General features: G+C 41.0%; 1 protein-coding gene across 1 annotated transcript in view; it reads left to right on the forward strand.

Moving 5' to 3' along the window:
* The window catches only part of LOC145401961 (maltase-glucoamylase-like), a 234,475-nt gene that overhangs the window by 88,738 nt on the left and 118,305 nt on the right, over positions 1 to 27,432 (forward strand). Inside the window, exons 24-26 of the mRNA XM_080274065.1 lie at positions 3,309 to 3,488; positions 13,055 to 13,215; positions 18,465 to 18,642. Coding sequence (XP_080130191.1) covers positions 3,309 to 3,488; positions 13,055 to 13,215; positions 18,465 to 18,642 — 519 coding nt within the window. The remainder of the gene's footprint in view (positions 1 to 3,308; positions 3,489 to 13,054; positions 13,216 to 18,464; positions 18,643 to 27,432) is intronic.

A 27,432-nucleotide genomic window follows, 5' to 3' on the forward strand; every position in this document is an offset into this window, starting at 1 on the left:
GCTGGAACAAAATTGTTTTCCAGTTCAGTAACTAGAACTAGTATGCACAAAGAACCTGCAATAAATGTAGAAAAGGATGGAAACAATACAGGTTTTATTTATAATAAAAAAATAATGTTCCTGCAAGTAAAATGCTATCCATCTATCTGCCTATCTGTCCATAACAGATGCCTTAATCCCGAAAGGAATGGCCACGAACAAATCACATCCATGTCGCCTTGCCCTCTGCCATTTGGCCTCCCTTCCTCCAGCTACCCCTCCCCTTCATCTCTCACACGAGTATATCTCTATTCTCCATACTTCCATCTCATCATCAGCCTCCCCCTCCCTCTCCTCCCCTCGACCTCACTCATGTACACTCTTCTAGCCAGTTTCTCATTCTTAATCCTCCCCACATGGCCATTTATCTTAGTACATCCCTTAATGCTTTTAGTCACATTCACGTCAACAACACAGCACCCCTTCAGTTCTTCATTTGTCGGTCTGTTTCTCCATGCAACTCCGCAAGCTCCTCCCAGTTAGATCATTTGAGCTGCGTCCACTCTTGACTTGTTTTTATCCAACAGTCAAGGTTCAGTTCCATACGGTAGAGTGGGGGTCACAATATAATTACTATTTACTTCCATGCTTCCTTTCCTATTCCTAGTCACTGCCTTCAGTGAATCAACAACCCTTCTTCCTGCTGTACCCTTTCATGCATTTCCTCCCTTAAACTTCCATTATAAATCACACGACCTAAATATTTCAGTGCACTCATATTCTCCATTTCCCGATCATCCAGCCTCGCTAACATTCAATGACTTCGTTTGCCTCAAAGATCATACATTCACTCTGCACTACATTCATTTTTAAGTTTCGTTTCATGCAACAACTCCCAAAGTCATCCATCAAATCTTGAAGTCCCCAGCTCCCCTCCTTGTATTTTTTATAACTCCATCCATGTTCATAAAAAAACAATCATGGAGACATGACACAGCCTTTTTGAATCCAACATTCAGATTAAAGAACTCGGTCCACACACACACACACACACACACACACACACACACACACACACACACACACACACACACACACACACACACACACACACACACACTGCACACCTAGCGGTCTCATACATATTCTTTACAGCATTCAGCAACTTCCAATCTATCAGTACCTTCCATATTCCTTTTCTATTTACTCTGTCGTATGTTGTCTACAGATCGATGAAGGCAGCATACACCTTCTACCTCTTCTCTAAGTACTTTTCAACCAAAAATCTTAGAACGAATAGGCTGTCTGATACACACAACCACTTCCCTTCCTAAAACCCTCACTGTTCATCGCCAACTAATTCCTTGGTTATTTCTCTAAGTATTGACAATCAATCATACATTTTTCCTTTTGCCTGAGAAGACAAATACCCTTATCAGTGCCACAAAGTCTCTTTCACCATCTCATTTGTACAGGGGAACAGTTTATACCTGAATTCCAATCCTCCGGGACCCTACCTTCCTCTCAGGCTACTATACACATGTTTCATATCCATCTGTCATTAATTCTTCCTAGTATTAAAACCATTCACCACATTATCAGTCCCTTGGCTTACTTTATTTTCAGTTTCTGCTTCAGCCACTTCCATCCTTCTGATCTCTTCCTCCTTTCACGTCCCTGTTCTTCTCCCAATCATTCTCCAACCAGTTAACTTAGCGCTGCTTTCATTCTGTATAGTAAGCTGTTCCACAAAATGTTCAGTTTCCCTTTGTTCACTTTGCTTTCCCTTTCCACCAGCACTCTGTCATTTTTACCCTTCCCCCTGTTGCTACTTCCCTCTCACCCTGTCTTACTTTCTTGACCGCTTTCCAAAACAGTTTCTCAAATTTCCTCCACTTAACACTCAACGTTTTCTTCCAAACTCCTCATCCACTCTTCTCCCACTCTCTTTTACTAGGCTCATCACATCTTTCTACGTCTCTACATATAACTGTCTTTTCTGTCACTCCACATCCCCCATTCCTCTGTTTCCCATCCAATTACCATATGCTTCCTTCTCATCCACAGCTTGCTTCACTATTTCATTACACCATGCTGTTCCGCTCACCACGTCTTTTCTTCGCCCCGCACACTACCTAACATGCTGCACAGATTTCTTCTTTGAATAACTTACAGAGGCCTTGCCCCTCCTCCAGCTGCTCCATTTCTTATATACCCCTGTCGCTTCTCAGCTTCTGTCTTATATTCTTCATTTTTTTTTCTCACTTCTTAAGCAGCTCTTTTATTCTTTTTTCAGGAACTGTTTCCACCTCTTTTCACATACAGTACGAAGAATCAGTTGCTAAGTAAAATATGTTAGAGAGACTCCACAGCCTAAGAAAAATTGCCCCAAGACAGATGCTAATAATCTCCCTCTTTAAACAAAAATAGGTTTGTCATCAGTCTTGTATTGGAACTCAAGAGTTGCAAGCTGACTCGTAGCTACTAGACAGGAATTGGGGATATTGTACCTGGCTCATACTCTCAACGAATACTTTCTCCTCTGATTCATGACCCGACAAAAATCAAAGTGAAGTACTCAGGATTGTTCCATTCCTCGTGAAATTTGGAAACTGGATTAGTATGATAATGATGATGATGGTGATGATGATGAAGGTAGTGGTTATGAGAGTGAATATGATGATGGTGGTGGTGGTGGTTATGGGAGTGGTGATGATGATGATGATGATGATGATGATGACGGTGATAAATTAGGTGGTGGTTATGGGAGTGATGATGATGACGATGGTAGTTGTGATGATGATGATGCAGGTGGTGGTTAAGAGAGTGACGATGGTGATGATAGGGACATTGATAGTGATGGTAATGATGATAACAGTGCCTGTTATGATGATGATAATACTGAAGATGGTGATAAATATGACTATGACTATTATCTCTAAATATATACTGTACTCATGTTTGTAATTCTCTTTCTCTCGTATCGTATATCGTTCTTTTATATATTTTTTTCCACTTACATTTTTATTCTCTTTCTAAGCTTTAATTTTCTCATCACCTATCTTTACGTCCTCTTAAATATTGCCTTCTTTGGTTATTGCTTGGTTTTCTTTATCTGCTTCATTCGTTCATTCATTCATTTACTCATGCATTCACATAATTAGTCTCTCATTATTTGGTAATTCGTTCCTTTTTTTTTTATTATATTACTGATCTCTCTCTCTCTCTCTCTCTCTCTCTCTCTCTCACACACACACACACACACACACACACACACACACACACACACACAAACCAGTTCCTCAACCCCCTCCACGCTTTCTTCTCAGACGTGTTCGATTCCCCCGCCAAGTGACTACGGTTTGGTCTTCGCGGATGGGCTTATCACGGAGACTGAGAGAGGTTTCCGGACACACCTGCGGGCACACGGGAAGGCTCTTTACCCTGGCCAGATCGAGGATGTGGTGTTCGAGGTGTTCAAGTACGGTGATCATCTGTTGAGGGTTAAGGTGAGCGATTTCGGACTAGTTAAGTGTGTGGTATGGAAAAGTTAATTACTTATAGATTGATAAATAAATAAATAAATAAATATACAAGGTAGCCGGTAAATAACCCTCCATTAGCACTTCACATGGCAATACCTCTATGTGTTGCGGGGACGGCTCAGTCAGCTGGTGTGGGGTTTGTGGCAGGGGGAGGAGGAAACTAATAATGCAGGGCAGGTACTGATATCGCTGACTGACCCGTCCCAGCAACACACGAGATCACAGGGCGCAGTGGAGGTGGAGCTGTATATACGGACCATCCTATATGTCTATATCTATCTGTCTCTATCCATCTGTCTATCAATCTATCTATATCTACATAGATATACGTATACACACACACACACACACACACACACACACATATATATATATATATATATATATATATATATATATATATATATATATATATATGTGTGTGTGTGTGTGTGTGTGTGTGTGTGTGTGTGTGTGTGTGTGTGTGTGGTTGTGTCTAGGAATGTAATAGGAAGATTGTTGGATGTGAGAGTTCTGAGAGGGGAGGGTGGAGGTATGTCTGACCACTACCTGGTGGAGGGAAAGTTAAGAGTAGGTAAGAGATGGGTGAGAGCTAGGAGGGTTAGATGTGGCAGGGAGGTTTTGAAAGTGAGTGAGTTGGATAAAAGAGAGAAAAAGATAGAGTATCAGGAGAAATTGAAAGATGAGTGGAATGCAGTGAAAGATCGGGAAAATGGCAGCGTGGAGGAGGAATGGCAGTTGTTTAAGAGTGCTGTGGTGGGGCATGCAGAAGAGGTGGGTGGTGTGAGACGTGTGGGTGGTGGTGTAAGAAAAGGAAGTGAATGGTGGTGCGAGGAAGTAAGTATGGCTGTGGCTGAGAAGAGACGTGCATATGAAGTGTGGCTGCAGAGGATGGATGAGATGTCATATGAAAGGTATAAGGAAAAGAGGAATAGAGCGAGAAGGGCTGTGTGTGATGCTAAAGTGGCAGCAGATGAGAGGTGGGGTAGGCGGCTGACAGAGAATTTTCAACAGAATAAGAAAATGTTTTGGAAGGAGGTGAAAAGGGTGCGAAAGGGAGAGTCTGGGAAGAACGAGTAAAAGCAGAGGATGGAAGGATGTTAATTGAGATGGATGCAGTAAGGAAGAGATGGGCAGAGTATTTTGAAAGATTGTTAAATGTAGAGGAGGAAAGGGTGGGTGAGATTGTGGCGGATGGAAGGGTGCAAGGAATAAATGTGTTGGGAGAGTTGAATGATTCTTTGATCACGAAGGAGGAAGTGGAGAAGGCAGTAAAGGAGATGAAAACAGGGAAAGCTGCAGGTATGGATGGGTGTGCTGTGGAATGCCTGAAGGGTGGTGGAGTGACTATTGTTGACTGGTTAGTAAGATTGTTGAATGTGTGCTTTGAGAAAAGTATAGTGGCAATTGACTGGGCAAGTGCTTGTGTGGTCCCGTTGTATAAAGGCAAGGGTGATAAGTATGAAGTACTAGCTTTAGGGGTATAAGTCTGTTGAGTGTTGTAGGGCAGGTGTATGGTAGAGTGTTAATTATGAGGGTTAGAGAGGGTACAGAGGGAGTGATTGGTGATGAGCAGTGTGGCATTAGGAGAGGGAGGGGATGCGTTGATCAGGTGTTTGCTGTGAGACAAGTGTGTGAAAAGTATTTAGCGAAAGGCAAGGATGTGTTTTGGGCATTTATGGATTTAGAGAAAGCGTGTGATAGAATTGATAGCGAGGCTTTGTGGACTGTTTTAAGATTGTATGGACTTGATGGTAGGTTACTAAAAGGGGTGAAGTGTTTTTATGTAAATAGTAGAGCGTGTGTAAGAGTGGGAAATGCTGTGAGTGATTGGTTTCCCCGTGAGAGTTGGGCTGCGACAGGGATGTGTGATGTCGCCTTGGTTGTTTAATATTTACATGGATGGTGTTGTAAGGGAGGTGAATGCAAGAGTTTTAGGTGGAGGTCTGAGTCTGGTGAATGTTGATGGTGGAGAGTGGAATCTGAAGCAGCTGCTGTTTGCAGATGATACTGCACTGGTGACTGATTCAGAGGAGAGATTGAGACAGTTGGTAGAGGAGTTTGGAAGGGTGTGTGAAAGGAGGAAATTGAAAGTAAATGAGAATAAGAGTAAAGTGATGAAGTGTACGAGGTTGATAGATGGTAGGGGGATGAATATAGTTTTGAATGGTGAGTTTCTTGAGGAAGTAGATTGTTTTAAATATCTAGGGTCACATATAGCTGTGGATGGAAGAATAGATGCAGAAGTGAAGTTTAGAATAAATGAAGTAGGAAAGGTGCTTGGAGGAACGAAAAAAGTGTTTAAATGTCGTTTGCTTAGAATGGATGTAAAGAGAAGGCTGTATGAGGATGTTGTGGTACCGACTGCGTTATATGGGGCTGAAACATGGAATATGGGTGTAGCAGAGAGGAAAAGTTTGAATGTAATGGAGATGAGGTGTCTGAGGAGTATGTGTGGAGTGACTCGTATGGATCGGGTGCGAAATGATGAAGTGCGAAGGAGAACTGGAGTTGTTCGGGAGATGGCTGGTAGAGTTGAGCAGAGGGTGTTGCGATGGTTTGGCCATATGGAGAGAATGGATAATGAGCGATTGGTGAAAAAGATAACTAGATCTGATGTGAGAGGTGTAAGGCTGAGAGGAAGACCACGAACAGGATGGATGGACAGTGTGAAGAGAGCACTGGATGCGAGAGGGATGTCTGTTGAGCAAGGAAGAGTGGCTGTGCATGACAGAAATAAATGGAGAGAAATTGTGAATGAATAAGTGATGACGCAGCCCTGAGGGGATATTCTCCCGCATTTGGTCTGATCAGCTAGTCAGGTCAGGTGCAGGTAAGGGGATGGGTCTGTTATGATGTGGCAGGGGTAAACCAGTTCTGCTGTCGGACCCTGGTGCGGATGTCACTGATCGCATTGCGCAGTTGACCCTTGTGCGGTGTGGTGCGGTGAGGATCTGTCCGTTCTCCCCTTTGGGGCTAAGATGCGAATGAATGTGTTTGAATGGATGAGTAAATGGGGAGTGTGTCGTCCTGTCTCGGCTACCTCCCTTTCCTTGGGGGAAGCAGCCTAGGTATATAGATAGATAGTATGTAGAGAGAGAGAGAGAGAGAGAGAGAGAGAGAGAGAGAGAGAGAGAGAAAGAAATAGATAGATAGATAGATAGATAGATAGATAGATATACAGATATATAGATATACGTATAGATTAATATTTATATATATATATACACACACACACACACACACACACACACATATATATATATATATATATATATATATATATATATATATATATATATATATATATATATACATATATATATATATATATATATATATATACACACACACACACTCTCTCTCTCTCTCTCATCCTTCCGTTAGTACTCTCCCTCTCTCCGTCTCTCATTCCATTCTTCCCACCTACCTTCACTCCATCCACCCCTTCTCCCTCCCTGTGTCCTTCCCTTTCTTCATACCTCCTATTCTCATGTTCCTGTTCTCCTTCTTTCCTTCCTACCGTTTCTCTCGTTCATCCCTGCTCCTCTCCTTCCATCCATATTTCGTACTCCCCCTCCTTCCCTCAATTCCTCCCTCCCCCTCCTTCCCTCCATTCGTCCCTCCCCCTCCTTCCCTCCATTCGTCCCTCCCCCTACGTCCCTCCATACCTCCCTTCCCCTCCCTCCCTCTTTCCCTTTTTCCTCACGCCTCAAAACATCTTTATGAAGTTTTAATACTGAAAATTCTTTTAAAAGTTAGTCGAAAAAAAAAAATATTCAAAAATGAAGGACAAAGTTTTGAGCTGGCTGATCAAAGCTATATTTTAAAAATCTGGATAGACAGGGAGGTAGATAGGACCTTAGAGAGCAAGGTAGACAGAATACTTAGATTATGCAACGGAGAGTGTGAAAAGTAATGTTAAACCTGTAATCATGATAGCGTTTTTTTTTTATTTGTTCTTGCTACCACTATACGATTTTAGCTTGGGAGAGACTTCTGAACCGAGAGGTTAGTTACAGCCTTGCTTAACTCCTGCACTACTACAAGTCTACCATGAGGTGAATAAAACTGTTGAAGATAGCAAGAACTTAATAGAAACACACATCACAGCAGCAGAGGCGAAAAGCGTACATACTACAGAGAGAGAGAGAGAGAGAGAGAGAGAGAGAGAGAGAGAGAGTATGATTTAGGATGAAATAAGTATATAATGGAAATACAGAAATTCATTAACGGACACCAGTACAGGCAAAAAGGTAAAGATCATAATTATGTTCATTTATCTGTAACCTGACGCCGCATCCTGTGAGGGTCAAACCCGCGTCACAAGCAGTATGAACCCGCACGAATTGGAAAGACTTGCACTATTCTCGGAATCTGCAAGTCATTGACCGAACCGGCCACGAAAAATCGCCCACACGAACTCCACACAATGCCATGAACCCCACACAATCGCCACACGATGACCTTAAGAATCATATGAACATAGTCAGAACAAAATACGATAACAAACGATTTCAACACGAACTTTTCACGAATTCCACATGAATACACACAGACAATGACGAACATTAGCCGAATTTGGTCGTTTTCCACACGAAATGCACACGAAAGCCGAACGATGCACACGAAACGCACACAAATTACTGGAATCAACCACGAATCCAATACGACTGCAACTGTGGCATATATATATCTGGGCGCCCTGCTTTCCAGCCATTCGATCACCTGCCCCCCTGCCGACCACTGCTAGCCGCCATGGAGTCTGTGGAGCTTATCTTCAACAAGTTCACCTACGACGAAGCTGCTACGGCCCTAGTCCTCTACACCCGCATCAAATTTAACAATCCGCTGAGTCTGTGCCACCTGCTATTAATCAGGAGACGACGGTGGAAGAGGCAACAATGCAAAGCACGATCATTTTGTCTGCGGGAATGGAAGTTCGAACGACCCCTACATGGCCACTACGAAGCCCTGCTTATGACCCTTATCAACAGTGACCAGACCACCTAGAGGAGCTTCATGAGGATGGATAAGGCATTGTTCAAGGAGAGCCTCGAGCGCCACGTCTACCCACTGTTGCCGCGACTTCTATGGATTCGCGCCAAATTCGAGTGAGAGGCGCGCAAGTGGAGTGCGTCACGTGTGGACTTCTTTTTTGTGTGTGCAAGTTGGGCGCAATTCGGACGGTATTCGTCCTACTATATAGTTAAAGGAGATACACGAATAATCGTATTCGTTTCGTGTGTTAGTGTGTTGCAGTTCGACTGATGATTGTGTGATTCGTGTGCACGTTGAGTGCAATTCGGACGGAATTCGTCCTACGGGGAAAGCTTACTCGATTAATCAGGTTCCATTCGGTTGCCAGACTGGCCCAATTCTTGTGCTAATTGTGTGATTTGTGTGCAAGTTGAGTGCCATTCGGACGTTTTCGTCCTGAATGTGGCTGGGGTTAAGACTCACACGAATAATCGGCTTCAGTTCGTTTGGCATTCTAATGTAATTCGGGTGATATTTGTGTGACTCGTGTTCACTTCGGTCAAAGATAAACTGGCCGAATTGAGCCGAATCACGACAGATCCCTCACAAATCACACGAACGTCAGACGAACGTTACACGAATCCAAGACGAAAAAATGTAACGTTTTTTTCCACGAACATTCGCCAAAAAAATAAGGAGCTTCTTATTTTTTTGCCGAACTTGGTCGCATCCCAGACACCCGTCCGACCCACCCAAGACTCTCCCGAATCAAGAGACGAATAGAGGCGATTAGAGGCGAATTTTGGGCGAACCTTAAAAATTTATTTATTTTTTTCAAGTCATCCTGATTCGTGGCGGTTCGTACTGCCGTGTGACGTGCGTTTCAGCTACGATAAGAGAACCTCCAGGCATTTCTGTCCCTACTGAGCAACGACCTCCAGGATACGCCACCCTCCCATGAACCTCACCGTCTCTTAAAACCTGGTGCTCTGCCTATGGGTATGTAACATGGGCGGCTTCGTAACACCTCTTCCCCGGCTGTAAATATTACATATTACCCTCAACATCTTTGCGATTTCGATCGTTTTAGTATCGACATAGACTAAGATGTAACGAGCAAAATAAATCGGTAGATATAAGGTTTCATAAAATCTGAAAAGCCACTTAAGTTACTATCCTAGGTCTGGTCCACACATTAATGCATTATCTTTGTCGTTCTGTTACTCTCCGTTGCCTCCATAATACCAGGTCACCCGGAAGTACTTGTTATAAAACCTCCATTTTATTTTATAGGTGGTACAGTCGCGTTCATGAGTCCCGATACACATGTAGCCTTGTTGTCTACTACTGTGTCCTCCGCTGGTAGGATGCTGAACTATTTCACTTGTTACCCGGTCAAGTTATATTCAGTGTTTCATGCAGTAAATGCAAAAGTTCCATATACCAAAAGCAATTAGCACTACAATAGACAATACACCCACATGTGTATCAGGACTCATGAACGCGACTGCACGTAATATATATATATATATATATATATATATATATATATATATATATATATATATATATATATATATATATATATATGCGCGTTAGAGGTTGTCTGGCTAGCCTATATCTAACGCCTTCCTGGTCAAAGTCTCTCAAGCTGAATAAAGTCGTCTGGAGACAGCAAGAACAAAATGAAAAGTAATGTGACTGAGGCGTTTGCTTGTCTCATAACGTTCATTCATCTCAAACATATGATTCATTTCATACGTTCATTCACTCTCTCCGTGTTCATCCAGCTCGAAAGCGTTCATTTATCTCGTAAGCGCTCACTCAGCTTGGAAATGTTTATCAATCTCCTAAATGACCATTCATCTCCTAAGCGTTCATTCATCTCGTAATCATTCATGAATCTCATAAAGGTTCATTCTTCATAAAAATTCGCTCATCTCTTAAGCTGAAAAATAAATAAATAAATAAATAAATAAATAAATTGTACACTGAAAGCAATGATGAGAAATAGGGAGGTGAGTATGGAAGTTAAGAAGTCACTGCATGATAGTACTGTGATCCCTACCCTGACGTATGGAAGCGAGGCGTGGACCTTGCAAGAGGGGAACAAGTCAAGAGTGAGGGCAGTGGAAATGAGTTACTTGAGAGGAGCATGTGAAGTGACGTGGAGGGACAGGTTGACGAATGAAGAAGTTAAGGAACGTTGTGGGGTGGATGTGGATGTGGTTGAGAAGATTAGGAGAAATACACTGAGGTGGTTTGGACATGTGGAGAGAATGGAGAACGAATGACTGACTAAGAGGGTGTATGTAGGTGAGGTGGAGGGAGGGAGAGGGAGGGGTAGACCAAGGATGAGGTGGAGGGATGGAGTTGAGAGGTATATGAGGGAGGGGGGTGTGAGTTGGGGAGAGGGTAGTAAAATGGTGGGTGACAGCGACTTGAGGCGTTTTGTCTGCGGCCACCCTTTGCGGGATTAGGGCGTCGGACTATAGATAAATAGAAAATAAAATAAAATAAAACGTTCATCTCACTAGCATTCATCCATCTCGGAAACACAATCTCGTAGACGTTTATCACATAAATTACCATTCATTTCACAAACGTTCATTCACCTCGTAAGATTTCGTTCATCTCGTAAACGTTAATTAAACTTGGTAACGTTCATTTATCTGGTAAGCATTTACTCGTCTCGTAAGCGTTCATTCAATTTATAAACATTCATGAACTTTTCAGTAATGTGAAAACGTTCACTGAGCGCGTAAACGTTAATTCATTTCATAAACGTTCATTTAATTCGTGAACGTTCATTCGTCTCATAAATGTTCATTCAGCTCGTAAACGTTCATTCGGCTCAGACGTTCATTCAACTCGTAAACGATCATTCGTCTCATAGATGTTCATTCGTCTCATAAACGTTCATCCAACTTGTAAACGTTCATTCGTCTCATAAACGTTCATCCAACTTGTAAACATTCATTCATCTCATAAACGCTCATTCAACTCGTAAACGTTCGTCTCATAAGCGTTCATTCACCTCATAAATGTTCATTCGGCCTGTACCCTAAGCGTTCGTTAATCTCATAAATGTTCATCCTTCTTCGAAATTTTCATTCAGCTCATAAACGTTCAGTTATCTTAAATGCGTTCATTCATTTCTTTCATAAACGTTCATTCCTCAGAAACGTTCGATCAACTCATAAACGTTCCTCTATAAATGTTCGACAGGCTCACAAACGTTGATTCATCTAAAATGTTGATTCAACTCTTTAATGTTCATTCATCTAAAAACGTTCATTCAGCTCATAAACGTTTATTCATCTCAAAAACGTTCATTCACCCCAGGAACGTCATTAGCTCATACATATAAAAAACCTTCATTCAGTTAATCTCAAAAATGTTCATTCAGCTCATATGACTCAAAAACGTTCCTTCAGTTCATACATTTCAAAAATGTTCATTCAGCTCATAATCTCAAAAACGTTCATTCAACCCATACGTCTCAAAAACGTTCATTCAGCTCGAAACGTTCATTTATCTCGAAAACGTTCATTCATGTCCCTAAAACGTTCATTCAGCTGAAAACGTTCATTTATCTCGAAAACGTTCATTCAGCTCATAAACGTTCAGTTATATCACAAACTCTCATTCAGCTCTTCCGCGTTCACTCGTTGGTCTGTTTTACCAAGTTACTATAAGAAAAACTTGAGGTGTAACTCTGATATTCGTTTTAATTCCGTTTTTGAACTCCATATTTTAGCTCCCTATTTTTTTTTTTTTTTGTCGGGTACCGCCTTACTATTTTCTTTAGGCCAGATGAAGCAGTTAGTTTAAGGGTTTGTGACAGTCTTCATTACTACTGATGACTTAGCCGATATAACCGCGTGACTCTCTCTCTCTCTCTCTCTCTCTCTCTCTCTCTCACACACACACACACACACACACACACACACACACACACACACACACACACACACACACACATATACACTAGTCTCCTACTGTTCCATCCTCTTATTCCTGTACAATATGGACCGCCTCTTAAGGACAGTAAAGTTTGTATTACGAGTATGCATGTATTTGTGTAACTCTGTCTGTCTACCAATATATCTCTTCATCTCTTTCTAACTAAATCTGTTGGAATGCACCACAAATTCTTTATCAGTCCACCTGTATTCTGTCCATCCATGTATCCATCTATCTTCCTGTCTATATCTACCAACCTATTTATATCCATCTGTTTGGCTCTGTGTCTGATTGGCTGTCTGTTTATCAATCTATGCATCTACATGTCTACCTACATACTATCTTTCTGTATATATGTCTATCTATCTATCTGTCTTTCTATCTATCTGCTTGCCTAGCTACCTACCAAGCTTTCTCCTTTTATTAACCTTTTCTGACTCCTCTGCAATGTGTCACCTTTTTTTTAAGACCTGTATGATCTATGTATCCGCTTAGCCCCCTACTTAACCCACCTTATCTGCTTAACCCCCTACTTATCCCACCTTATCTGCTTAACCCTCTACTTATCCCACCTTACCCCCCAGTTCTTCGACGGGTCCTCCCCTCGGTTTGAACCCCCTGTCTCTCTGAACCTACCGGACCAGGGCAGCACCAACCCGGCCTACACCGTCCACGTGCCAACAGACGCTAAGGCAGGCGACATGTTCTACTTCTACGTGCAGCGAGTGGATTCCGGCACTATTATGTGAGTTGCATGAAAAGATGGAAATGTAAACATTTTGATATACAATATATATCTAATGGCCAGTTTGATAGATGCATCTGAATAAACAGAAATAGACTGATATGAAGATTGATAAAATATAGATAAATTGATAGGTGCATAAGCTGATCGATCCAAAGATTGGTGTTTTATAATTAAATAAATAAGAAATAAGTATATAAAAATATATATACTGAATATATATATTATATATATAATATATATATGTATTATATATATATATATATTATATATATATATATATATATATATATTATATATATATATTATATATATATATATATATATATATATATATGTATATATATATATATATATATATATATATATATATATATATATATATATATATATATATATATATATATATATATATATATATATATATATATATATATATATTATATTATATATATATATATATTATATATATATATATATATATATATATATATATATATATATATATATATATATATATATATATATATATATATATATATACATATTATATATATATATATATATACAGTATATATATTTGGTTCTTTTTGAGAAAAAGTCTGGTACTGTACCACTTGAAGTAATTTTATTTTTATGACAGTCTGAAAATGATATGACACTCCACGATTGGCTTAGTACCTGAGAAAAAACAAAGTATTGATGCTCCTCAAGCAGGGATATTATACAAGCCATGTCGGACAACAATTCTGCACACCGAATTTCCTTTGAAGTATAATGTTCTCCGTTTCACTCGCTGGAACATAGTGTACAATATTAGATAGACACAGATAAATAGTCGGACAGATATAGGTGGAGGGACAGATCAATAGATGAACTATCTCTTGCATTTCCTGACATATTCCAAGGCTTTTGAGCCCCCTTTTGATCTAATCAATCCTTACGTTTTTTTTTTTTTTTTTTTTTTACACATTACTCAATATTGTAGCGTCTAAGTCAACTCTTGCCTCATCTAGCATCGCCACCATTTTTTACAAACTTCCCTGAACAATTTTGAACACGCTAACCAATATACTAAATAAATTCTTGCATGTATTATAAATCACATAGTATTCCAAACCAAACCCTTATCATTTCTGACACACTATATGGAGCCTCTGTGGTACAGTGGTAAAGTGTGCGTTTTCGTACACTGGAGAGCGAGGGTTCGCGCCCCGCCAGGATAATAATCTTTGGAAGCGTTCTCTCGGCCGTGTACTGCTTTGGCGGACACCAGGGATGTTGTGGTTGAACCAGTGTCGCATACAAAGTATGTTTGCACCCAGTCGGCTTTCGCGGGCCAATTACACTTGGTTCACACACTACACACACATCCAAAGCCACTACAACACTACAATCACACTTACAAGCACTTCTCACCCTACATACAATCTCTACCAGACAGCCTAAGCCACTTGGTAGAGATACATAGGCTGTATCGTCCCTACTTCGGTCGGGATAGGCCGGTCCTGCAGTGGATACTCAAACGGGTGATGATGATGATGATATGGTATTATCAACTCTATATAAATTCGTACATTTCCAAGACCATGGACGATATTCTTAATCAACTCCCATTTTTTTTTCTAGGACACTGCAAACTATTTCATGCCATCTACAGTACCTTTTCAAAGCACCTGCCAGCAATTTGCGAATACACTACATAATATTAATTCTTCTAGCATTATAATGAATATTCTAATCCCATCCCTGCCTGTTCTAACGTTTTGCAAAATATCCAAAGTTCTCCTATACTTTCCCTAACATCCTGCACAACATTTCATGCCTTGTCTAACATACTCTTTGACACTCGGCTATGTGACCTGACTCCTAACTGACCAGTTCGTAACCCGTAAACTGCTGAATGTTTCTGACAACTTTACTCTCCGGTGCGGCTATGTCTGTAAAAAAATTGACTGTTAAGAATATTAATAAAACATATTTCAGCCTCTCAGAAATGGTATAGTGCACTTATTTCCCAGGCGTTTCTGCTCTACTCCCCTGCATTTCTGTGTACTTGCACTCCGACGTTATTCCTTGGCGTGAATGGCAACCCCACCCTACCGCAGCAAGAGGCGAGAGATGGCAGGGATGGATGGATGGGGGGGGGGGGATAGACAGGTGGTAGATAGTGGCCTTGTTGTCATGCAGACGGTATGTGTAGACTCCTCAGCTGTCATCGAGACAAATCAGCTGGCTTCCTTTGCTTATGCATTTGTTTCTCTCTGGTTAAATTTTTTAAAGGCAGACAATGAATGGAGGAAGGAAAAACAAAGGAAATAAAAAAAGGCATCCTCCATTCATAAAATATTTATAACAACTGGATTTAAATAAAAGAGGATTATATGTTTGTGGGAAGCAACTCCCAGAAAGTGAATTCCAGAGAGTAATTGTTTTGGGGATAAATGAATATTGGTAAGCAGATGTTCTCCATTGCAGGGGAGAGAGTGTGAGTTCATGGGCGCTCCCGCTGCCAGAGTATTTCGGGAGAAAATGTGAAGGGAAGGCACAACTGAAGCAAGTTTGTCAGAGCACTAACAGTAAAAATATCGGTAAAATAATGCTAAAGATGCAACATCTCTATGTACTGATAATGGAGGAAGGTCCTGCGTAATGACCGGATTATTGATTAATCTAATGGCTTTATTTTGAATTCTGTCCAACTTCCTGACTGCAACCGCTCCACATTCACTTCACAGCGGTGAACAGTATTCGATCCGAGAACGCACACCTATCTATCTATCTGTTGCCAGACGCATTAATCCCATACGAGGTGGCAACAAACAAATCGCCTCCACGTCGCCCTGTCCCCCTCCATTTCACTGCCCTGCTCCCAACTCGCACCCCCCTCTGTCATATACTTCTCCACTCCATCCCTCCATCTCATCTTTGGCCTTCCCCTCCCTCTCTCCCTCTCCACCTCCCTTTCTCCCCCTCCACCTCACTCACATACACTCTCCTCATCAGTCTTTCACTCTCCATCCTGTCCACATGGCCAAACCACCTCAGTGTGTTTCTCCTAACACTTCCTATCACATCCACATCCACACCACAACGCTCCTTCACATTCTCATTTGTCAATCTCTCTCCATGTGACTCCACAGGCTCCTCTCAAATAACTCATTTCCACTGCTCTCACTCTTGACTTGTGTCCTTCCAACAAGGTCCAAGCTTCACTTTCATCCGTTAGAGTTGGTATCATAATACTGTCATGTAATAACTTTTTCACTTCCATGTCACTTCCATGTTTCTTATCACTGCTTTCAAGGAACCAGCGACCTTTCTTCCTTGCTTTACCCTTTCAAGCACATCACCTTCCAAACTTCCATCCTTACTCATCACACTGCCCATGTACTTAAACGTACTCACGTGCTCACGTGTTCCATTTCCTCCTCATCCAACCTCAACTGTACATTCCTGGCTTCACTTTTCTCGAAGACCGTAACTTTACTCTTCCCTATATTCACCTTTAGATTCCGTTTCTTATACACTCTCCCAAACTCATCCACCAAGCCTTGCAGCTCCCTTTCGTCTTCACTTAACAACACAGTATCATCTGCAAACAACGTACAGGGAGTTTCCAAACACTGCCCTGTCTCATTAGGGCCACTCCATCCTCCACTGCCCTACCTAGTATCTCTTTTATAACCCCATCCGTATACAGATTGGAGAACCATGGAGACATGACACATCCCTGTTTCAACCCAACTTTCAAATAGAAAAATTCACGCAGTTCACTATCCACACTCACTGCAGCCTTAGCACCCTCATACATACTCTTCACAGCATTCAACAACTTCCCATTTACTCCATATATTCTTAATGCTTTCCACAATCTTTGTCTGTCCACTATGTCATATGCCTTCTCCAGATCCATGAAGGCCGCCCCATCTCTAGAAACATTTCCACTGAAGATCCAAGAATGAATATCTGATCTACACAACCTTTTCCCTTCCTAAAACCTCCCTGTTCTTCTCCAACTAATTCCTCCGTTATTTCCCTAACTTTGTCAATAAGTATCCTGCCATATACTTTTCCTATTACACTAAGAAGACAAATGCCTCTATGATTACCACACACTTCTTTTTCCCCCTTTTTCTTTGTACAAGGGAATAATTACACCCGACTTCCAATCCTCCGGGATTCTACCTTCCTCCCAGGCCAATCTGCACATCTTCCACATCCATTCTACTACTATCTCTCCCCAGTGCTTCAGCATTTCACCAACTGCTCGTCAGTGAAGAATTCACGAACTCTGTACAGAAGTCCCAATTTTTTATAAGCATTTTTAGCATGGGATTTAAAATAAGCTGTCCGGCTTAGGTTGGTGTTTTTTGTGACACCTAGGATATTAATTGTATTGGATGTGGGAGTATTGACATTTAAAATTTTGTGGGAGTCTGAGGGATTCTTTCTGTTAGAGAAATTAATGCATTTAGTTTTCTGAGCATTAATGAGACCAGATTTGTTTGTCCCTATAGATTAATTTTAGAAAGGTCCTGGTTCAGAGATATCGCTGTGTTTATTTGGGAATTTATAACAGATTGTGTACAGGAGGTACTAAATGTGAAAGAACTATGAAGTGTCGAGTCATCAGCATAATAGTGTATTGGGTTGTGAGTGACAGATAGGAGGTCATTTATGTGAATGCGAAAGAGGGTTGGGGCCAAAACTAGTAATTGCATGGTATAAAGAGCATATATATATATATATATATATATATATATATATATATATATATATATATATATATATATATATTACTCTGACTCAAGTGGTGAGGGTGCTGTTTGCCGCCCGATAGACTGTTGCCAACGCGCAAAAGATCAGGGCTGTACATCTCTCACGATTTTTGTGGGACAAATTTGAAAATCAAGCTTCTAAGAGGCTTATAGCATTCCCCTGAAGCCGCTCAAGAGGAGTACAGCAGTTTACTAGCTAAGCCTCACATTCACTCTGCATTTTTTCCCATAAGACACTAGAAAATATTCTGAACCAGCATTTTTTTTATACAGTTCAGAGTATTCCAGTGCCTCATCTAGGAAGCTTTTCTTTTCATTGCTTTGGTACAACTAGGTGACCTGACATAAATGAGTATCACATCCATTCCTGCTTTTGTTAACACTAATTAATTCTGAGTCAACCCTTACATTTTTCCACGCACTACACAATATTCCACTGCCATCCCTCACTGACTCTACTTTTCCCAGCTTCGACACTCGGCTAGGTGGCCTCACACTGACGGACCAGTTCCTGAGCATCAAGTCCACTCTGGCCAGCCGCAACGTGTACGGGCTTGGGGAGAACACACACGACTCCTTCAGGCATCAGCTGCACGACAACCCTGTGTGGCCCATCTTCGCCAGGGATCAGGGCCCTGTGCCTGGGGTAGGTGTGGCAGTGTAGGAAGGAATAGGGCAGGGGCAGAGGGAAGAGGTGCATGGTATGGGGGGAAGGTTTGCCGCTGTGTGAATGGGGGGGGGAGGTGTAGGTGTGGGTGTGGAGAATGAAAGGCTATGTGGATGTGTGGAAAAGATAAAAATATTTACCCGTATGATTTAATTTGTGGTCTAATCCATATGTTTGTAGACTCAAGCAGTACAATCTTTTTCCTTAAGAAAAAAATTTCACCAGTTTCAAGACTCCTTCATTTAAAGATGCCTGTATGCCCTGCATTTAGAAGACAGTAGATCATAGACAATGGGCAAGATAGACTGAGAAAGGCAGTTTCAGTGTTGACCAGTTGCATACATTAAGGTCGAGAGTACCGGTTGACTCTTGCGCAAGAGCTGGACAGAGAAGTGGTAACAGTGTGTAACTAGATGGGTTTTAATAAATATGTAAAAATAAATTTGTCATTAGCTGTACATGTGTGTTGCAGTCAAGTAGTTAGGGAAGTAACCTACTGTCTGAAATGACTAGTTCTACCCTAGTCTGATGATTTGAATGTTGTCAAAGGACTACTAATTTTTCACAAAAACCACGAACATTTCATAATTTTATTCTGTTAACACCATTTCACCAGTCCTGAATTGGACAGCACTAGCTTGTATTCAGTACGGGCAGCACATATCACTGCCGAAACGGATAAATGTGAAATATGGCTATAAAGTGCCGCGCCTTAGGAATTGGGTTGCCAATCCATGCCCAGAACTGGACTCAGACAAAATCAGCAAACCATTCCAAAATTATTAATGTCTAGAGGGAAAAAGGATATAATGAATGAAAGCGGGATAAAACGAATTATGTATTAGAGGGAGAAAAGTGACAAGAGAGAGGAAGAGGGAGGAAAAATGAGGAAAAGAAAAAAAAAGAGGAGCTAGAGTAAAAGAAAAACAAAGGAAAATAGAGTTAGAGCAGTATTAACAAAAAAGAATAATCAGAGTTGTACAATACAACACCCGCTTCCCACAAATGGTCCCTGGGCCGAAGATCTGACTTTGCCTGTGGCCATGACCATCCACTGATGTTTCTCAAAATTGAATTACGTATTTTTTTTCTGATTTTCTGGTCTTCCATTAAGTTTAGTCCAAATCGAATAAAAACTATTTCAGTTGACCTTGCCTACGGTTATATATATATATATATATATATATATATATATATATATATATATATATATATATATATATATATAATGCGTGGCTGACCCCTAGTTCTTCAATTATGCTTGGTCCAGATCGAATCAAAACTGAGTTTGGGGATCAAACTTTTAACCTTATCCTGAGACTTTAATTGCTAGAGGATTGTTTGCAAAGTCAGAGCCTTTTATCTTTCTTTATGTTTAATGTTCAGCAAAGAGTGACCTAACTCCGTTAAAAATTGTTGAAATTAACTTTGCCATGTGATGTTGACCTTTGAACTGTTGTTCTAAAAAAACAACAGCTCAGCCCCCTTGGCTGACCTTCAGTAACTCCACGTTGATAAACTAAGCTCAAAACTACCTGTAGTTTAGTTTGTTCATACACTGATACACACTGGTCGGACTCTAATAACCTTGCCGTGTGGCCTTGACCGTTGACTTAGTGTTCTTAAAATCTTATTCCGTCATCCTTGCCTTGACTTCAATCATTCCACGAAGTTTTATCCATAGCCAACCTTGCCATGTGACCCTGACCTTTGACATTTTCCTGTGACATTGAACTTTGACTGACTGTTATCTAAAACGAATCCCTTCAGATTGCCTTACCCAAAAACTTGTCAAAAACTTTGACATAAATCGTACAAGAACTGGTTAAGTGTAGCCTTGACCTTTGACAGCCCCTTGATTCACCTTCACTCTTATACCAAGTTTGGTCCAAATCGGATCAGAACTATTTATTCATTTATTTATTTATTTATATACAGACTCATGTGGGTCAGAGTTTGACTTTGCCCTGAGACATTGATCTTTAACTGATTGATTTCTAAATCGAATCCCTTTGTTCTTGCCTTACCTTCAACACTTCCATCAAGTTTGGTCTATGTCGAATGAAAAATGTTTAAGTTGGCCATGCCTTATGAACTTGAGTTTTGGTCTATTTTACATCCATCCATCCATCATCCAATCCTACGTTGCCCCATGAGGAGCGTAGGAGTCCGGGTCTAGGCAGTTGGTCCAGACATTTAAGATGAGCGTGACCAACCTCACTCATCCCTGAGTGGCATTACGTGAGCAGACTCCAAACACCCCTTGGATATAAACCTTCACCGGCTCAATCCGACTGGAGCACAATAATTACCCACTAAACCACCAGGCGCCAAAATGTGGTTATATGGTTACCACCCAACGTAGTAAATAGTTTCCTGGTGTACAGGAAATCATTTGGCTTGTCACTCAGTGTAGAGTCACCCACAGGCAGAAGAACGAGGAAAGAATGAAGGAATGAAAGACAGAAGAGGGAGTCTAAAATCACCCGTAGGCAGAAAGACGAGGAAAGACTGAAGGAAAGAAAGACAGAAGAAGATGGAAGGAAAGAAGGATGGAGCGGAAAGGGCAGACACCCAAGAGCAGCACTACATTGAGTGAATGGATGGTGAGCGCCCCCACCTACCACTCACCTAAAAAAAAAAAAAAAAAAGTCATCCCACTAGCTCTCCCTCAGGCCTTCCACCAAACTTGGTTAGAGTAGAAATTGATACAGAATATAATGATCACACACACACACACACACACACACACACACACACACACACACACACACACACACACACACACACACACACACACACACACACACACAACACACACACACACACACACACACACACACACACACACACACACACACACACACACATATTTCTCCCTCCGAGCTATCGCCCCAGTGAATATAAACCAAACAGTGGAAACAAGTAGGTGGAGAAAAGAACAGAGAGGAGAATATCTGAGATTAAAGGAGTGGATATTGAGAAGAAAAGGGAATGACACACTATAAAAAGATACAGCAGTAGGGTATAAAAAATAAGGAAATATTTAAGATTATGCCACCTGCACGTCACACACATCTCTGCAGAATCCCCCCACTGATCACATTGTTAACCATTCATTACACGGGTTCTCCTCTCCTGTAAGAAACTCTCTCACTGTGGCGTTGTCAGGTCATTTCAAGTCGGTTTCGGTCATTTTAGGTCCAGTTAGGTTCATTCAAGTTCATTTAGGTATTTCAGCTCCATTGAAGTCCTACAAATGAATTCATGCTTTGTCAGGACCGATCAAGAAGATCATTCAAGACCTTTACGGCCGGTGGGGTTCAGTAAGATGAATTTAAGTCTCGTCACATCCATTCAGGTCATCTCAGATTTATTCCAGTCATTCTAGTTCACTTTAACTATGTTCAGACGCATGTGGATAAGTTCAGGACTATTTCAGGCAACTTAGATCTTTTCATGTCGCTTAAGGTGCCAAGTCAGCTTAACTCAGCATAGAATGATTCAGGTAATATCAGTGCAGTGGTGTTAAGGATATGATAGGTCAGGTCTTTCAGGTACTTTCACACCCCTATAACATCATCAGGTTATTTCAGATTAACACAGATCGTTTCAGGTCATGTCTGTGAAGGCATGTGCCTAAACTCAACGTATCAGCTAATTTTTTTTCCTACTGTTGATTCATTTCTTTCAGGAATGTTTAAGGACGAGTGGGTGGAATGGGCTGGGATGGTGTGGGGTAGCTGGGCACGATGAAGGAAGTATCCCCTGTGAATATAGGCGTTGTGGGTCGGTCAGTAGTAGAGGTATCCATTGTCATGATATTTACCACAGCAGAGAAAGGATGACTCGCAAGGAATGGGTAGAATGGGATCAGAGGACGATAAGGGCAGTAGTTACAGTTCGTTTTATATCATACCTATTAATGTGCGTGAAAATAACAATAGCTCAGTCAGAAAAGTGATCATGTTTATTAAGATCTTGCAAAATTGGGCGAAATGAGTAGGGGACGAATGGATGGGATGAGCTGGGATGGTGGGGGTGTGGCGGTTCATGACAGGGTAAGTATAGGCCTTCCCTGTAAACAGATGTGACTGTTTTAGATTGGCTGAAGTCGAAGCATTCATTTATGTTTTATTTACCGTATTATGGTAGAAATGGGTTGGGTGCTTGGCGAGGAGGGAGGAGGATAGGTGGTGAGACATGCCGGTTGAAGTATATCCTGTGAAAATGGGTAGGTAAGCCGGTAAGATGGAAGTCGAAGGTGGCGGAGCAAAATACTGGGAATGGTAGGCGGAGAGCGATGTGGAGTGTGTGGAGGAGTTAAGATGGTGGAGAGTGAAGGAGCACGGCGGGATGAGTACAATCTCTGTAGGTGGGTGTTGCATGAAGGGCAGTGTTGGCTGTGGGAATATGTGAAGTACAAATGTATAATGTGACTAAGGAAGAATTAGGTTGTTTGTGGGTGGAAAGGAATGGGTGGGACGGACTGCAGTGTTGATGGGTGGTGGGTCATTTTGAGGTAAGCCACTCTGAGAACGCGGGCACTGTATCTCGGCTGGTGTGGACATCGCTCTCATACCTGGCATCTGGCGAGGGAGGGTGTAGGTGGGGATAGGGGACACTTAAACGCTGGATCCCACATTCCAGAATATTAGTTTAAGCATTTTTTTTTTTTCGAGAAAAGCTTACTACACGAACATTACTATACTGACGGAAATAGGGAACTAAGTAAATCCATTGATTTGCATTACTGCAGTGTAGTTTTTTATTCTAATTATTTTAGTTCATCAACACAAATATTTTCGTTACATTATAACAGAACAAAGAATAGCTTGTGTGGACATCCAAGTTATAGAATTTCTGAAAATCAAGAGTATAATCTTGTAAACTGAAATAGAGATATTTTGCCTGTCGACTGCTCGACGGTCTGCGAAGGCAGATAACCACACATGGTTTTAGATATGAAGAGGGAGGATTGTACAACTTCCACTTTCCTCCAAGGGTAGTACTCGTATGACCTGATTTTTGCCGCATTTTAGTCTATTAACTGCTTCTTCTTAACTGCCTTCAGCAGAAAAAAAATATTTTTCAAACACCATACAGTAGATCTTTTTAGATGAAATCCCGAACATAACCATATCCTGTCAAAGCTGCTGATGTGGTCAGGCCCTTTCAGTCGTCCCCTCCATTCTGATGACATATTTCGTACCTCATTCTTGCTGCTTCCAGACTTTTCTTTTTTTTTTTTTTCTTTTTTTTTATCTTAGAGATTTTTTCGAAGAGGAGAGATTATGTACAGTATTCATTAATCTCTGCTGTAAAGATCTTTTCTTAGTTGATAACAACCGTCTGGAGGGAGCAAGAATAAAGTACAAAATTCGAAGTGGAAATGGAAGTCAAAATTTCCTGGTAGCCCCTGAATCATCTCAAGGGCGTCATCATGTTGAAGGGGTGAAGGACTGACCTCTGCAAAACGGTGCAGTATTTTTACCTCGCCCAGACCGAGTCCGACGAGATATTGGTTTTGTTTGTTTGTTTGTTTGTTTGTGAGCAACATTACAGAAAAACGGCTGAGTAAAATTACATGCAACTTTCAGGCTATGTGGGCACTGGCACCATGACCTTTGACCTTGAGTGACCTTGAAAGCCAAACGCAAGATCTCGGTTTTTCAGAGTGCAGAACTTGAAAACATTTGCGCCATTACCTTAGACTTTAATTGTGTACCGCACTGAAACTAAATGGCAGTCACGTTTCAGTATTTAACAGCAATAAAATAACTGCTATCGGGCGAGGTTTATTGTGCCTGGCACCATTTGTTATATTTTATTCTTGCTGTCAAAAGATGATTGTATTCAGATTAACAGGCTATTGGTAGTGTGGATATTAAGGAAGGCTATATCTAACCCCAAAAGAAAGAAAACAAATATTCAAAGCCGAGTAATATTGTTTGGTGTAAGCCATAATAAAATTCAAGCTTACGACATCGGAGTGAAAGAATTGAGGCGTGTGAATTCGGCAGCCAGATTACATACATACATACATGGAGCCTACACATGTACGATTACAAAGGCACTTCAGTGTAATGACCCAGTTTGTATTCTGACAACCCCATTCTACGTACAGCCTCGTTAGAACACTGTAGGGTTACCTTTGTGCGGCTTGAATTCATTTGTACCCATTAGCGTAGATAACTGTAGGACTGGCTTATACACGGCTCTGAGTACTGTTAGTCTTTGGTCCTTATTATTATTATTATTTTTAGTCTTCTGGGTCTTATTTTTGTTTTTTTCGTTTTAATATATTTTTCCCATACTCTTTTTCATGTGTTCTCTCTCTCTCTCTCTCTCTCTCTCTCTCTCTCTCTCTCTCCATCAGTTACTTCATTTTTCTCATTTGTATCATATATTTACACAGACAGAACAAAGGTAAGGGTAGGTAGTCCTTATCCCTGTATTTTTCCTCAGTTTCACTTTTACTTTGTTCTTAACCTGATCAGTGCGATGGCGTCTTGTCAGATATATACGTCCTACGGCTACACGATTTTTCTGCATTATTTTAACTTGTTACTCTCAATTGTTTTCCCTTATCGCTTTCCTGTCTCTCTTTTTTGTTTGTCCTACCTTTCCTCACATCTCATTCTTTTCTAGTATCCTTCAATTTTTTTTCACCTAACTTCGTTTTTGGTTTTGCTTCCATCTTTTCTTCTGTGTATTATATTTCCCCTCTTTCGTCTCATTTCTTTCTCTCGTCAGTACTTTGTCTTACCTGTTTACTTTTATTTACATACACGTGAAGAATTAGTTATATAATCCTTTCTGCACCTGTAGTAACTCGAGTTTTATATCACTCCCTTCGTTTGTCTAAAGAATTTTCTCTCTCTTTTTTTTTTTTTTTGTCTACTTAATTTCTTCCTTGTCTTATCCCCTTTAGCATGATGACGTATATTTCATTTTATTCAGGATACCACCAAAATACGTTTCTCAAGACAGGACTGACCTGTGGTGAAGGAGTTAATGAAGACCATGGGTATTCTTTCTTAAAAAAAGCAAAAATGTATGGAAAGTGTTATGCTGTATGGCAGTGATATGGCCTGTGAGAGAGAAAGCATGCAGACTGGTAAGCACTGAAATAAGCATGTTGATATGAAAGAGCACGATCTCAGTGACAAAACTGACGATAGTGTGCTGCAAGAGATTTGGCATAAGAAGTATTGGAGAAGCGATGGGAAGCCTGTAGGTTGAGGTGATTTGGACGTGTTAAGATGAGGTTGAAGGGGAACTGGTTGAGGTGGGTTACAAGTGTGAATATGGTGAGAAGAATGGCCAGAGGTAGACTGATAATGACATGAGGTGGGGTATCATGTGGATTGTGGAGGCCTCTGGGACAGGGGCTGGACAGAGAAATAGCCAAGGTGACAACACACGGAGAACTGCCATCGAGTGAGAAACCACACATGCTATCATGGTCATTGATCTCTAAACGTAAACGTAAGCGTATAATTATCTATTTCAGGTCGTATTATCTCCTCTGAATTGAATAACATCATCTAGAGACAACAGCAAGCTTAAAAAAAATTACGTTATCTTAGTAAATAGGATACAGTAATCAGTAATTTTATTTCCTTTCATGTCATTTTTTTTTTCCTTATTCTTTTCTCCCCCCACCCTCTCTCTCTCTCTCTCTCTCTCTCTCTCTCTCTCTCTCTCTTTCTTTCTCTCTCTCTCTCAAATCCATACATAGACGAGGAGTTTTGAAACCATCATCACACCCATATGTCTAAATACAGTTACTCAGCCAGTTCATTCCGTCTCTGTCTTCCAACCTTCTTATATCTCTTCACATCTTTATCATCACACACACACACACACACACACACACACACACACACACACACACACACACACACACACACACACACACACACACACACACACACACACACACACACACACACACACACACACACACACACACACACACACACACACACACACACACACACACACACACACACACACACACACACACTAGAAGCAGGCGATTACATTATCGCCTCGCCAGGTGGGCGATAACTATCATCTGAGTACTATACTGTACATTCCATCAAGTATCACTGAAATCTTCGTAATTCTTCTTTCATTCCTATGGTTGTTACAGCCCTCTGTTTAGCATTTACGCTTCCTCTCTGCTGTGTGTCTCTTTTCCTTCTGTTTCCAACTGTTCTCTTAGTTGCCTACATTTAAGTAATTTTTTTCTCATGTAGCCTCTTCTTTCTGTATTCACTTTTTTGTTTTTGTTCTGTTTACATTCTTTAACTTTCTGCTTCGCCACATTCCCCTCTTTCCAGTTATTTATCTCGCCCAACTCAGAATATTCTCTCTCTCTCTCTCTCTCTCTCTCTCTCTCTCTCTCTCTCCCCTACAAGATAAAGGGCACCCTACTTCCATTATTCCCTTTGAAAAGCTACCTTTAATTAATCTCCCTAGGAAAGGTAGCGTTTTGAATTACGAAGAGAGAGAGAGAGAGAGAGAGAGAGAGAGAGAGAGAGAGAGGAGAGGAGAGGAGAGGAGAGGAGAGGAGAGGAGAGGAGACGGGAGAGGGATATAAGAGATTAAGCGGGAGGATTAGAGAGGAGGAAACGAGGGAGATGAGTGGAAAGAGGAGGACGGAAGAAAGAGAAGATGGGAAAAGAGACGTGAAAGAGATAGAGGGAAGGTAGATGGAAGAAAATAAGGGGAAAAATGACAGAACAGAGAGACGGAAAA

The sequence above is a fragment of the Coenobita brevimanus genome, chromosome 57 (genome assembly GCF_032717465.1).
Source record: "Coenobita brevimanus isolate Jiangsu-jjx chromosome 57, ASM3271746v2, whole genome shotgun sequence".
Classification (NCBI taxonomy): domain Eukaryota; kingdom Metazoa; phylum Arthropoda; class Malacostraca; order Decapoda; family Coenobitidae; genus Coenobita; species Coenobita brevimanus.